Source organism: Aphis gossypii, chromosome 1 (assembly GCF_020184175.1).
Source record: "Aphis gossypii isolate Hap1 chromosome 1, ASM2018417v2, whole genome shotgun sequence".
Taxonomy (NCBI): Eukaryota; Metazoa; Arthropoda; class Insecta; order Hemiptera; family Aphididae; genus Aphis; species Aphis gossypii.
In genome coordinates, this window is record NC_065530.1 from 23,308,590 (window position 1) to 23,323,604 (window position 15,015).

At 25.9% G+C, this 15,015-nt stretch overlaps 1 protein-coding gene across 1 annotated transcript in view; it reads right to left on the reverse strand.

The window, feature by feature from the left end:
* Window positions 1–2,460: 2,460 nt before the first annotated feature.
* Window positions 2,461–15,015, reverse strand: part of LOC114124078 (uncharacterized) — a 31,477-nt gene continuing 18,922 nt past the window's right edge. Inside the window, exon 3 of the mRNA XM_027987247.2 lies at window positions 2,461–3,689. Within this exon, the coding sequence (XP_027843048.1) occupies window positions 3,608–3,689 (82 nt within the window). The 3' untranslated portion in view covers window positions 2,461–3,607. The remainder of the gene's footprint in view (window positions 3,690–15,015) is intronic.

Here is a 15,015-nt window from a genome sequence, read left to right on the forward strand (position 1 = left end):
GAACGAACACGCGTCTTCCCTTAGTCGGGACACCGCGCACGTTGGGATGTCGTTTCGCCATAATCATGATAATAAACCCTCACTGTACGTGTTTTTTTTTTCTGTAATAATTAATATTATATTATATTATATTGTTATAATATAAACGGTAGACCATAATTAAAATGATAATATTACATCAGTACCGTAGTTTAACGTAGTTGTTTATTTTTATTTTTTGAACAGTGTTTCTTGTCCGCTTGTGTTGAGACACTAAGTTATTTTTAACAATTCAGTATAAAACGAAATTCAAAAATTTTTATGAATATAAATCGTGCATTGAGGCGTGTGCATATAATTGTATTTATATTGTATTACCTACGCCTCGTTGAAACATTCACACTTCACATCTCGAAGAAACTTACCCATTTACTTTTTATCACGATGTTCGGTGTATAACGGTATTCAACTCAGCTCCATTTATTATTTTATAACTCCATTCGTTTTTGAAAATATAATAGGAAATATTTTTAACGAAAAAAAAATACAAATACAAATAATAAAAACCCATATAGGTATAAGGAAGTATACATGTATTATGCAACTATTATCAGTTTAATTATTTAATCAAATATATTCATAAATTAAATAAATATAAAATAATGTTTTATTCAAAGTGGCAATTAACTATAATTAATAATGGCTGTATAAAATTTCAACTGAAATAATATTTATATTTATTTTTATACTATATTGAGTTTGCTGCACAAAATAGTAGTGATTGGACCTCTCTTTCCCACAAAAATTTGACTGATAACGTTGTCTAATTTCATCATAAAGTGTATGACTCTTGATATTGATCGAAAAATCATGGCGAAATCATTTTTTTTTCATAGACTACTATATTAAGACTTAAAAGTACAGAAGTACGTTAGTATAGAACTATAGAAGTCTTGAATTGCTCTTAAGTGGTGTAAAAAAATTTTATAGGTAATTTATTTCATACTTATATATAACTTTTTATAATGTAGTGTTGTATTTTATATTGTAAGAAATAACATTTTAAAAATACAAATATAAAACTTTTTTCTTTACCAACAAATGAAAATAGGTATGTAATTGGATTATTAATTGTTAGTTATAGTTATCATTAGTTTATAATAGTTTGTATTAGGTTGATACTTGAAAATATTATTTATTAGGCTGAATGTATGACTTACAAATTATTATTGTTTTGAATAAAATATGAAAATAAAACAAGATCTATGATTATTGTCATTAGTCATTTTTTATAAAAGCAATATAAATTAATTAAAATCTACCTATTTGCATTTATTTAGGTTTTGTTTAATAAATAATAATATAATTAAAAAAAAATTAACAACATAATTGTATGTATATACTATTATATTGTAATATAGAAAATTTTATAATAATTGGTAACAAGATCAGTATAAAATTTGCTTCTAATAATAAATTTATAAAACTTGGATTATAAAAAACATAAATACCAAAAAAAAAAAACGTAAGACTATTTGACGAAACGAACGTGATTTATTAGACAAACATGTTGTATAAATCTATTATATTTTATAACTCACAAGATTTTATTCATCATTTCACATATCGTAAATCAAATTATAAAAAAATACAAATAATCTTTACTTCAAATCTGTCTTTATATTCGATCCTCTATTACATGACGTAACATCTGATGATCACAACGTCAACCGTTAGAGGACGCTAGCCATTATAACAGGCTAAAAATATTCTATTTACTCTAGACTATATTAATATTATATTGTCCTATTTAAAAGTACGGCAGTCTTTTTAAACTGTAATGTTTAAACTTCCGTTTTATTCCTTATGCTTTTATATTCTACACGTGGCATTTTTGGCTATAAAACATAATATATAACTTAACTATCACTATTAAATAATAAACATAATTAAATATTCTATATTTGATTTTAAGTATTGATAAATTGTCTTATCAAAGTTATGAAATATTAATGGGGGGACTATATAGTATATAATCACCCTATAGTGAATTTCATAGTTTAATGTTTTACAATAATTTTTGCTTTTTATTACTAATAAAAATATTAAAACAAATATTAACTTTAGAAATCAAAATAGTTATAATTTTAAATAATAAATTATTATTGTTGCTGAACAGTTATAAGATAAATTATTATCTGTAACAATCTAAATACTAAATAAATAAATTATTATTTAATATTGTAATTTTTAAAAATTTTAACCATACAAATTCATATGCAACTATGCAAGTAAATATGAATAATAAATAATTTCCTTATTAAATGGAAAAATTAAATCAAAAAATTCTTAATGTAATAAAAAATAAGTAATAAATATTCTTATAATTAGTAGGTCAGATAAATAAATAAATATATCGTTTATTCAATAAAATATTTTATTAAAAAAATAAATAAATAAATAAATAATAAATTAATAAAATCTAAATTAATACAACTATAAATAACATTAATAAATTATTAAAACATAATGTATAAATATACCTTAGTTTACTATGAGAAAATATTCCATAAATAATTCAATAATTAACACCTATTAGCACGATATTACATAATCATTTAGCGATGAATTTTACTGTAAATAATTCGTACTTTACAAAAATATTTTTAAAGATACAATTATGATTAATACAAATAATATGAAAAAAGATTTTGATGTTAAAATAAAATAACAACATTCAATATAGTTTAGGAGTAAAATTTTATTGTTTTATACAGACGTTGTAGACTGTGGTGACACAAACTTGTCTACCTATCAATAATTGATAACCAACGCACGTATATAATTGGTACCTATATCATTTTTTATTTTAAAAAATTTATAACATCTATTTATTTAGCCACTGAATAGGAAAGAATATTTTTGAATCGAACTATAACCATTGGATAATAATCCAATCATTCCAATTTACTGTTAACACATAACTACTGTTCATTACGATTGATATAAGTTATCGACGGGTGTTCCTTATATTGTATACTTCTAAGGTGTATGAAATTTATAGAATACGAAAAAATGGAAAGTATAGCAACAAACGAAATAAAAAATAATATAAATAATAATAAATCCCCTGTTGTTTGTTCTTCCCGAAATAACGGTTGACAATTCATAGTTCATGATGATATCGATTTAGAAAATTACTGATCGGAAAAAATTTATCGGCTAGTTTAGGTGGGAACAAAACTATTTTGCCGTTATAAACTACCTACACATTTTTTTTTCATAATTTGTATTATGTTTTTTTATAGATATACCTAACACATTATTTTTCAGAGGAACTAGTTTTCAATAACGACAGACACTTAAACTATATTTCATTATTTTTGAGTTTGTGCCGTCATGTTATTATTATCGTATCATGGAACGTGAATCAAATATGATTGATAAACAGAGGTTTCTGAAAGATTGGTTCAGGTGCGCTTTTATCGTGCCTCCGTTTGGAAGTGTCTCTATACATTGAGCGCATCAATTATAAAACACGAAAAAAGTGACCTTCGACCTATCTTTTAGTTAACTCACTGGCAGTAGTATAATACGATGGAGTATAGAAAGGGTTATTTAGAGACGATTATGATGATTCGGAATCACCGGACAGGTTTTGCCCAAGTGCCGTTTCGATGACCACCTCCTTGGCTTCTTCCCCGTTACACCTAAAAAAAAAAAAATGAAATACAATTAAAAAATAATAAAGAATTACTGACTTAAACAAAAAAAAATAATAATATTCATAATTTAATAAAATGTGTATTTAATTATAACTATGATAATGATTTATAATGAATATCATTTAATTTATTGGTAAACGTATTCACATATCAACAAAAAATATATCATAATAGTATTCTAAATATTTTTTTGTGGTTTTATTTTTACTAAAGTTTCCATTTAATCAACGGTGTTTCGATTATGACATCTTCAGTTTTAAACACCCCATGATCATTATTTACATTATGCGTTGATTTTCGTTTATCATACTAGTATTCAATCATATACCATTCATAATAGATTTACCAGTTATAATTTTATAAACATTGCTTATTAGGTATGAAAAAAATGTGTAGTAAATAAATGATTTTCAAATATATTGATAAGGATTAGTTTACTTACATTTAAAATATGGAATTTTTTTACTAACTTCTCAAATAACGGTTAAATATATTGATTTCACGTTAACATTCTTAATAATACAAATGATTATATTTTCTCGGATCTCTCAATTTATCGAATGAAGAATGTCCGCCTTTTCTCTAATTCCTGTCATATAATTTACATTTAAAAATCATCAAGCTTAATTAAATATTATAGATTTTATAGCAGCCTATATAGTTTATTACTACAACTGAAAACAAATATCCTATAGTGAATAACTCAGTCTTAATTTTCTGTATCCTACATGTTCTATTACTTAACTTGTAATCATTAAAGGGTAGTTTACTTAAGAGAAATATAGCACAAGAAACGTTCCAACCCCTTTCCGGTGAATCTCAAACTTAATTATATACACCTAATTTTTGATTCGGAAAAGTTAAATTGGGTAATTAATCTTGACCCACGAACAGCCCCCCATCTGGGAGGCAACAACTTAGATGGTTTATGACAAAAAAAATACAGTTTATAACATTACCACTAATATAATATACATACATTAATTAATTAAAAATCTTACTAACATACATGTACAAACATTGTGTGCAATATACATTTTTATTAAAATATAACTATGTGATTACTGATTAAAAATAAAAAGCTGAAATCTTTTAAATCATTTAAATACAGTAAAATATTTAAATAAAAAAAATCTTGTGAATTTAAGAAACACTTTAGGGGATGCTGGTTCACAGTTATACTAAACAGACATAGTTAACATAAATACATGATCAAACACAATATCCAAAAAAAATCCTGCTTTAAATTAGGTTTCAAAAATATCAATATCACTCACGAAAGTTCCTTACTACTGAAATGTAGTCATAAATTACAATGAATTACGACAAATTTAAAATTAAACTCTTAATTAGGTGTTTTGTATATTTTCTACTAAAAATAAATTGCAAAAACAAATTGTTTTTAAAAAAAATTATAAATAGGTAGCAACAAATGACACCCATAACAGAATTTTAACTATTTTATAATGTAAATAATTAATTTACATACATTTAATATTAGGTGTGTACAAATTAAATTATCAACAAAATGTCAGAATGTGACATAATAACACTTGTCCATTAAAAAACAAAATATGACTAACATAAACTTTTTGAATAAACTTGCTTTATACATACATACATCAAGCGTTTTAAAAATCTTTTTAAAAACCAAGTACCTATTATTATAATTATTTAACAATGGAATCAAATATATTTATAAAAACAAAAATACATTAGAATAGTATATTTTAATTGAATATTCGGGTCAAACAATATTATGCATGGAATAATTAATATTTTTCATAGATTTCTGGTTATTTCAATATGTTTTTATAATATTATAATGGAAGATTTTATAATTTATTCATAGATTATATGTGTAAAATTATAATACGATACATTAAAAATAATAATATAAAAATTAATATAGTATAAAAAGTAATAACACCTCACTAACTTGTAATGGAAATGAAAACATTCTATTTTAGAAATATGTAAATTTATGAATAATTTATAAATGTATTTTATTTAAAACTTTTTTTAGCAACTGAATCATAAAAATATTTTTTAAATGTACATACTTATTTTTATGTGGAAATAAATTCTCATAGAATTATAGTCAAATTTCGTAACATTTTTACAGTGCATTTAGTTTTTTCCCAATTTATATTTTTAAATACTTAATACTTAATGTCTTATATATTTTAAAGAAAATTTTCATTTAACAATATTATATAGATAGTACTTTTCAGTTTTCACATACGACACATGGTTATATTAAATTATATGTCCAAGAATAACTATAAATAAATTATCACTTGAAACTTTTTAATACAAATTCAGAATTAATATTATAGAATAGGTACGATGAAATAAATTAGTTTCATTAGGATTTTATATTTTATAACATACAACAAAGTTATTTTTAACAACTCGTAAATAAAAATATCTAAAATTATTTAATATAAATATAGAATGTGTATTTATGTACCGTATCCACTTGCAGTAAGTCAAGTCTACATTTCACCACTATATAATATTATGCGAGAATTTGTTTACTTCCATATACTATCACTATCATGTAGGAACTTACACATATGAACAAATACCGGTTTATATGTTGTATATCGTAAAGGATCTCATCGAACTAAGAAATACCTAAGTAGTTTATATTTTATTTCCTATATACCTAATATTATATAAATGTATTAAATATGGATATTATATATTATAAATAGCATTCAACTCTATTTTTTAGATATACATATTAACCAAAATTGTTTTAAGTACCTATCATATTAATTTAAATTAGTGAATAATAAATTAATTAGTTTTAATATATTAATAAAACGTAATGCAGTCAACAATGTACACAGGTTTTTATTTAAATATTTAATTACTAAAATTATTATATTTATGAATATGTATGTCTGCATACACTTAATAAATTGGTGAATGTTCAAAAATGTAAATAATATAGACATTTAATAGTGAATGTTGACATTTATAATAGGATTTTGGTCAATGTTGACATATACAACACGGTTTTGGTTAATGTTGACATAGGTACATATTTGCACATATTATTATAGTATTATAGTACTATAATAGTTGAATATAGTATATATTTTATTATAAGATAGAAACAACATAATATGTTTAATCGTTTAATGAAATCAAAAGTTTATATTTTTCGGTCGAAAAAAGAATTATCATGTCTTTTTATTTTTATTAAATACTAAATCATTAAATATATTATAAAACACTCCGTGCATGCTTTTCATTTAAAAAAAAAATTGCTTAAATAACATTCTATTTAAAATAAAAATATTATATAACTATGTTGATTAAACAATATCATACTAAATTATAGCAAGGCAGCATAACATGGAGGTTATCCAAGTAAAATAAGAGTAGTTGGGTAAGGTAATTTAATTTTTATCAAAATTATCAATTTGTACAATACCTTATATACTGTATAGATACTAAATAATATAAAATACTGTATTATAATTGTGACGCTTCCGTTATTCCTAAATTAAATAAAATAATATCGGCATTATTAAAATTCACCAATATCGTTTTATAAATGTCGAATTCACTAGTAAATGTTTACTAACATCGAAAATTTAATCAATATGACAACATTCACTAATATTTTTGGTGTACGACGACATTAACCGGTGACTGTCAGCATTCACCAAATGCGAACATGTACAGTAACATATACTTATAGTTAAAATTTGTATTCATGATAAAAACTATGATATTTTAAAATTAAAGTTTTATGATAAATGCTTTTTGTAAAAAAATTAAATAAATTTTGAAATAATTAAATAAACGTTGTACAAAAATAATTCGGTTTCTTTTCCATTAAAACAACTATCAATAATAATATGTTTTGTAGGTATCTATATCTTTATTTATACAATTTTAGTAAGCGTATTCAAAGATTAATAAGTAGGTTACACTTTTCACTTTTAATTTATTAATATTTTTATTTGAAAGATTTACATTGATTGTTAAATAAATAACCTAATTATGCAGCTCTGGGCAGAGCGTAAAAATTACGATGATTTTATGCGGGCACTCGTAATTTATTTTCATTTAGTAAACATGTTTTGTTTTTTTTAAATTAATTTTGGTATGTTTGAATCTCTTTTCCATTCTTCTGTCAAATCAAATAATTACTTATGTGTTAAATTTTACCTATATAATCATTCGCTTTCAAAAAGTTAACGGTGGCTGGAGATGTGATATCGTGATAAACACAATATAAATAATAACTTTCAATATAATGAGTATATATATATATATATATATATATTATATATTATACTAAAATAATGATTATTATAAGATAATGTTAGTGGACACTCTGCCTAGATATGCATGAAAAGATATAGACACAGTAGATATATACATATAGGTATGCAGGAGTACTTAGTCAGTGGATCATGGAGAGAGTAAAGTGATTTGCTCTATTTCCTTTCGATTTTACCCACTGAACCCAGTCAAACGCGATAACCTCGATCCGAAAAAATGAACACGACCCCGATGACAGATTTCATAAAATAAAATTGCCCATTATAACTATGGATTTTAGCTAGGAAACGCTCTGATTGAGTATCTATTAACAATGATTAAACAATCATGTAATTAAATACGAATTATTATTTCCTGTTCATCGGTCGACTGCAGTAGTATACACAGACTACTGAGTCTTCCTACAAACAGCTAATTATATCAAAATAATGTAGGTATGTATTTAAGTATGGACGTATGGCGGTGTCCACTTGACGTCCGAAATAATAATAATAAAAAAAAAAACAATGAATATAAAACGTGGGTATTGAAAAATTAAATTTAGCACATCGTATAGATCGATAACGACAATGCCGAAAAATTTGAGTTATGTTATCGTGATAAATCCGATTATTTAGAAAGAACATTATTTATTACAATTGAGTTTCATAAACAAATTGGGTTAATAGTTGATTGAATCGTCAAAAATTTAAGCATTTTAAATGCACAGTCATAAATGATTATATCTTTGGGTGGGCTTGTTAGTTTTTGACACGTCCGTCGACTGCTGGTAAATACACCATGTAAAATTGTGTAACATAAATCTAATAAATAATTATTTATTATGTTTATCTTACAAAAAAAAATTATATTTTATATTATAATAAAAAAAAAATAATTATAAACAAAGATCCCAATTAATCCATAATGTATTCATTTTAATTTATTTTTATCTGGATAAATCTCTACTCCTGTAATCTGTGATCACTACAGGATGCCCTACTCCAATGATAACCTACACCGTCATAACTCGATATTCTTACAGCCTACCTCTAATTATCAGTATAAATGTATAACGTTCAAGTGTTAGTCATTCTTTTATCTACTGAAAAAAAAATCTAAAAAATATTCGTTCTAGTTGACCATTGACAATACAATACAAACCAACAATGCCTATAAGCCTTGAACTCACGGTTAACATAATTTCGTTGAATGTTTTATACAAGAGCGTAATTTGTTTTTGGATTTTCTTATAAGATAATTAGATCAACGCTGTCATATATAAATGTATTATAAGTGGACTAAAAAATAGCGTATTGTATGACTATAAAACCATCACCGTAGATCAACATTTATTGCTGGATCAAAGTTTAATAAACGGTTCATATCGTAATTTTTAATGGATATAGTGTCTTCCTGTCTAAAAATTCTGTTCATACTGGTCAAACAAGTACAAATAGGTATATCTAACGTCCAACTAACGATAAACAATTTTTCCAAATTGTAACTATGAACATTTATTATGTTTGTATAAAATTTATGATTTCCATGTACATAATTAAGAATTTTTAATTTTGACAAAAATTTACAATTCTATATTTTAGTTACACGAATATATAATTATCGTATTAAATTTCAACTCTTCTGAGGCGCGTATACAGTTTTAATAATCTAGATCTTATAAACAACAATGAGCCATTAACTGATAAATATACTTATGTACTCAGATCATAATAATTACCATATTATAAAGAAAGATTAGTTGTGTAGTTAATAGGTAATTGATCTTCCAATAATTAGGCCGCATTTATGGTCCGAAGTTGTAATATTTGTAGGGAAAACGTCATCTACGAACGTGCAATCAATACAGTCGACGTAATTAAAATGTTATTGGATTAACGTACTGTAATATCAGCTTTTCGATCAAAAAAGCGTAATAAATATTATACCTATATTATATTATACTATTGTCTTCTAGATCCGAACAAAACTTCTCTCAATGTAAAACAAAACGACGAAACATAATATTCTTACTCGTATCATTTATTCAGATTAAATAATATCCTGAATACGCATAGTGTGTAATAACCTAGTGTAGTCCATAATAATGTCCGTTGTCATTTATAATACAGTGACCTGGGACTCACGTGTAGATAATGTTTTTGCAGTCAATGAATATTGTACCGTAATGTGGCCGTTTTGTATGTTCCTAGTTAATATCATAGGGATTGGGCAGGATTTGGGAAACTGATGAGGCTGGATAATGAGTCACTGAATATTATAATACCTTACAGATAATGCACTCAGTAGCTTTGTAAATGACTAAATCTTCTACTACATATATAAACATATATATAAAGCATTAGTTTGAAAGTTTTCATTGAATTACTCGAATGCCTATTAAAGTGGTCATCTCTGCAATTGTAGCCTTTGACGGCCCTTGACGGATGTCCACGAGGTTATAAGTTAAAGAATATAATAATATATTATATACATGAACTTAATAAAATTTATTAAGTTCATGTATATAGTAATATTTAATATCATTACTATAAATAATTTCATAAAATTTTATTTATTTTAGATATCGCAAAAATTGTAAAATAATAATAAAAATCGAATCATCCGACTATTCTGATCACCACTGCTGCATTGTCTATAAAGGACCGTGTGATCGATTCGCATAGGATAATACAACGTCCGTAGGTATATCATCGCGTATAGTATTATTATAATACCATCGATAATTTCCATAGTCACGCACTAAACAAATGTATAGGATTCGAACTATTATACGTATAATTCGGCGTTTTTGTGCGTCGTTCTCGTAGGTATAACCAAGCAAAATATCAGCTCTGACACGGGCTGCATCGTAAGCACGTACGCACTTTTCCAATAGGCACAACATATTATAATATTACAAGTAATAATATGTGTTGTGCACAATGTATGTCTCGTGTCGTAGGTAGGCAAGTCGTAAAACAGTACTGTGCACGAGTGCATGTTGACGACGTTTATCTCCAATTGTTTTTTGTCCGAACGCAATTGAAACGAAATCATTGTATTGTTATTGCTGGCACGTGTTATTATTATTGTATGGCGTGTGTATATGTGTGCAGTGCGGTGTGGACGGGTAAACGACGATATTATTGCGTTTGGTTCTAAAATTTCAAACGCACGTCCCTAGCTGAAACGCCGATTTCCGTCGTACAGTATTTTTTTCCCATACAAAACATGATGGGTTATCCAATGGTAACAAAAAAAATAATAATAATAATAATAATAATAACAAAATATATAGCTCGCGGTTGATTCGCACGACGACGTTATCGGGTCTTATGATCCAAGCTGCTGCCGATGACAATTTATTACAATGAGTTGTATTCATCCGAAACTGGAACATTATGGTAGGTATATACTTATATATAGAAACATAGCCACATAGGTAGATACGTAGTAAAGTTTTCGGTCAGATAAGCATGTCTTTAAAAAAATAATAATAAAATGATACTTAATAGTTAAGAAATAAATGCACCGTGGTCGATATTTGGACTCGATCAAAAAAAAAAACACAATAATATTTATACGTATAGGTTTGACACTTCAACTTCACCAATGTAAACTGTTGCAGTCGTAACTTGTAAATACCGCGTTACCGACTGCATTGTAACAGCCTAATCCTACCATGTACGTATATTCAGTTATAATATGTAGTCCGTGTCAATTGTGTATTATCGCTATGACATTATTGAAGTCATTGAATTTCTATTCATATCACTGATAAATTCGGTGAAACCAACAGAATGTATAGTGTACACTCAAAGAGAAATGAAATTAAAAATATTATCCATTGGACAGAGAAGCTGTACGTGATGAATAATGACACGTACCTGAACGTTGACAAGATAAGATAACCTTTTCGAACAATAATGTCAAATTTAAAAATTCTAAGCCGTTGAGTTTTCCGCCAATGAAAGGTATCCGTAATTAACTAAATTGTTTTTGCTATCGTTTTCTTTCAGTAAATTGCACACAAACATACACTTTAGGTTAGATATTACTATAGTCTATGAGCGTTAACGATGGCCATTTGTAATGGTGAGAATTCTAGCTAAATTTAACGTAAATTTAACGAAAACGATGCAAGAAGTAAGATATTATTTTAGTTCTAAAACGTAGATTATTATGTCACGTTGCTGGTTAACTTCTAATCAAACCAATGATGTACTAGGAACCGTCTCTGAAAAATTAATATAATTGGGCCAATTATTTAGTTATTACTTAATATCACACAAAATATTGGCCCCAATAAATAAATAGTCACAAATTATATCCACCCAAGTAGTGGTTTTCACATCGTCGAGAGTGGACAGGGAGCAATCCGCTTCTAAAACTAATGCTAAATAAAAATATTTGAAAAAAACCTTTCTCGTGATCATAAAAAAATGTATTAACTAATAGAATATAAACTTCTTTAAAACCAGACAATATGTAAATGCCCATAGCATAGTATAGCAGTTGAAGTTAAAACTCGAAAAATAAGTAAAAACAAAAAAAATATCACTATACTTTATGTAACAAGAAATCTAGTCTGAATAATCGGTTTGTGACATTTGAATAAAAATTTCTCTCTTGTCATTTCTATATAAGGTATCTCGTTAAAGATACAAACAACTGGTATATACGTAATACATACGATATAATAGATAGATATGGTAAGGGCTATTATATGATGGTATTGTATTATACTATTATATAAAACAGTTAAACTTGTGCGGAGAAATATCATTGAAGATCGCACTATGTTCTTTTGCTTATAAGAGGATCACAAGATTAATATGTAAATGCATTTAGTATTGGAAATTAAAATGAATGACTGCAAACAGTACAAACTTTGCCTAAGTACTTTATTAAATATTAAGTGTATAAATTGTTGATAATTTGTGTATTTTTTACATATTTTATTCTACGTATAATATGAAAACCGGATACTTCATCTCCAGAGATTTTTGGAGAACGTCAATGCATAATATACTATGCATCATACATATTTCATGTAACCTAAAATGCCTTGTCCATGAGATGGTCACCACTTCACTATCGCCGAGAAAACGAACAGTGCTAGCGTGTCAGTTGTTTGTCACTCGCGCCATAATAGTAATTATTATCTACCATTGCCTACTGACACGATGGCCAATATTTCGTCTTTTGTGTAGTTTCCTGACACTATACAATGGATCCCGGCTCCCTGGACTCAACTAAAAAAATGTTATTTATTTTCATTTTTAGACACATATGTCGTTTCCTACATATTATTATTATGTTGTTTGTTATTAATATTCGTGTTTGTCTTTTTTCCTCTTTTTACATACCTATACCTTTGTAGTTTTAACGTACACCTCTACGGTTGCCGTAACATACCAAACGGTACAGTTACAATGTATATAATATAAAATACCCAAAATTCTCACGACACATTATAACGTATATTATAATATTATTCAATTCCAAGGACATTGACCTTGAACGTATAGCTATTTTTTTATTTTCAGGACGAAAAACAACAACAATATTATTGAACCCGTCACCTACTAACCTTACTGTCATAATAACCGTTAATCTTGACATTGGGCAGTGCTAATACGTACCTCTAAGAATAACTAAACGTTACACAAGAGAATAATAGTCGTAATTCTTAGTGTGCATAGGATATCTTATATTATAATGTTATTTTTCGGAATACACTCGTATAATACAAGTAATACAACACTATAAACAGAGTGCCATAAGTTAATGAATTCAAAGGAGTGATAATTATTATAATTTGACGCAGAAAGCGAAACATGCTTATGTTTGATTTTGAAATGAAAATGAATTGATATATTTTTCAATATTAGTGAATTCCATAAAATATAAAGCATTTATCAGTCTAGATGATTTCACTTTTGATCCGGAAGTAAACAATTTAAAACTGGTAATGAAACAGTGGACCGCAGAATTTAAAGGGAAAACACAATACAATAATTGGCGAATGAATTTTAAGAACGCTACAGATTCAAATAACAACAATAAGACTCAATTAGAAAGTATATATATATATATGTACATATATATTTTAATTATTACGAAATATCTAAAACAGAAATTATTATTCTATTATATTATTATATATAATAATATTTTTATGGACTATTTTAATTTCATAACCTTAAATTTGTTCTAATTTAAACGATAATTTTAATAAGCACTAATTATATTATTTATTTACAAGAGATTTAATGACGCCCTCAACAAGAAAAAAATAAAATAAATATCATATTATTTAAACAAAAACTAGAATAACGTTGACTATAATGCAGGAATATTAGATACCTATTGTAAAAAATATATTCATTTTTTTTTTTAACATATAACCATTATAATCTACACATTATAAAACTCTATTTCATAAAATATTACAAAAGGTTTATTAAAAAACATCATTTTAAACAATTTTTTTTAAAATATATTTATATATTATGGCGTTTGACACTAATATATATTTAACAATATCACGACACATATTATTCGCATGTTTTATATAATTTATTTAATATTTTTTTTTAACAAAAATTATAATTATTGTTGTATCTGTGTTCTACGGAGACAAAGATCGACACTAAAAAATATTGGATGGAATAATTATAATTCTGTACCTACGTACAATAACACCATTTGTTGGAAATTCTATTTGTTCTCATGAAAAAAATTTAAACCTCATTGTATTGGATTCGAACAGAAATGCGTTTTAAATGGTTACTTATAGTGGGCAAGCATATGTATATTAATCTTTTATTATAATTTGATAACACGTTCGTGCTTAGTGGTCTGACATCAGCTTTCTCCACTGAAAAGAAACCACTTAAAATATCATAATAATTATGTAAACAATTACTAATTTTTCTATTTATTTGGTTTTTTGTATTTATCCTACATTATTATTTTTATCGTCTTATTATTCCGGTTCATTTTACCGACATTAATT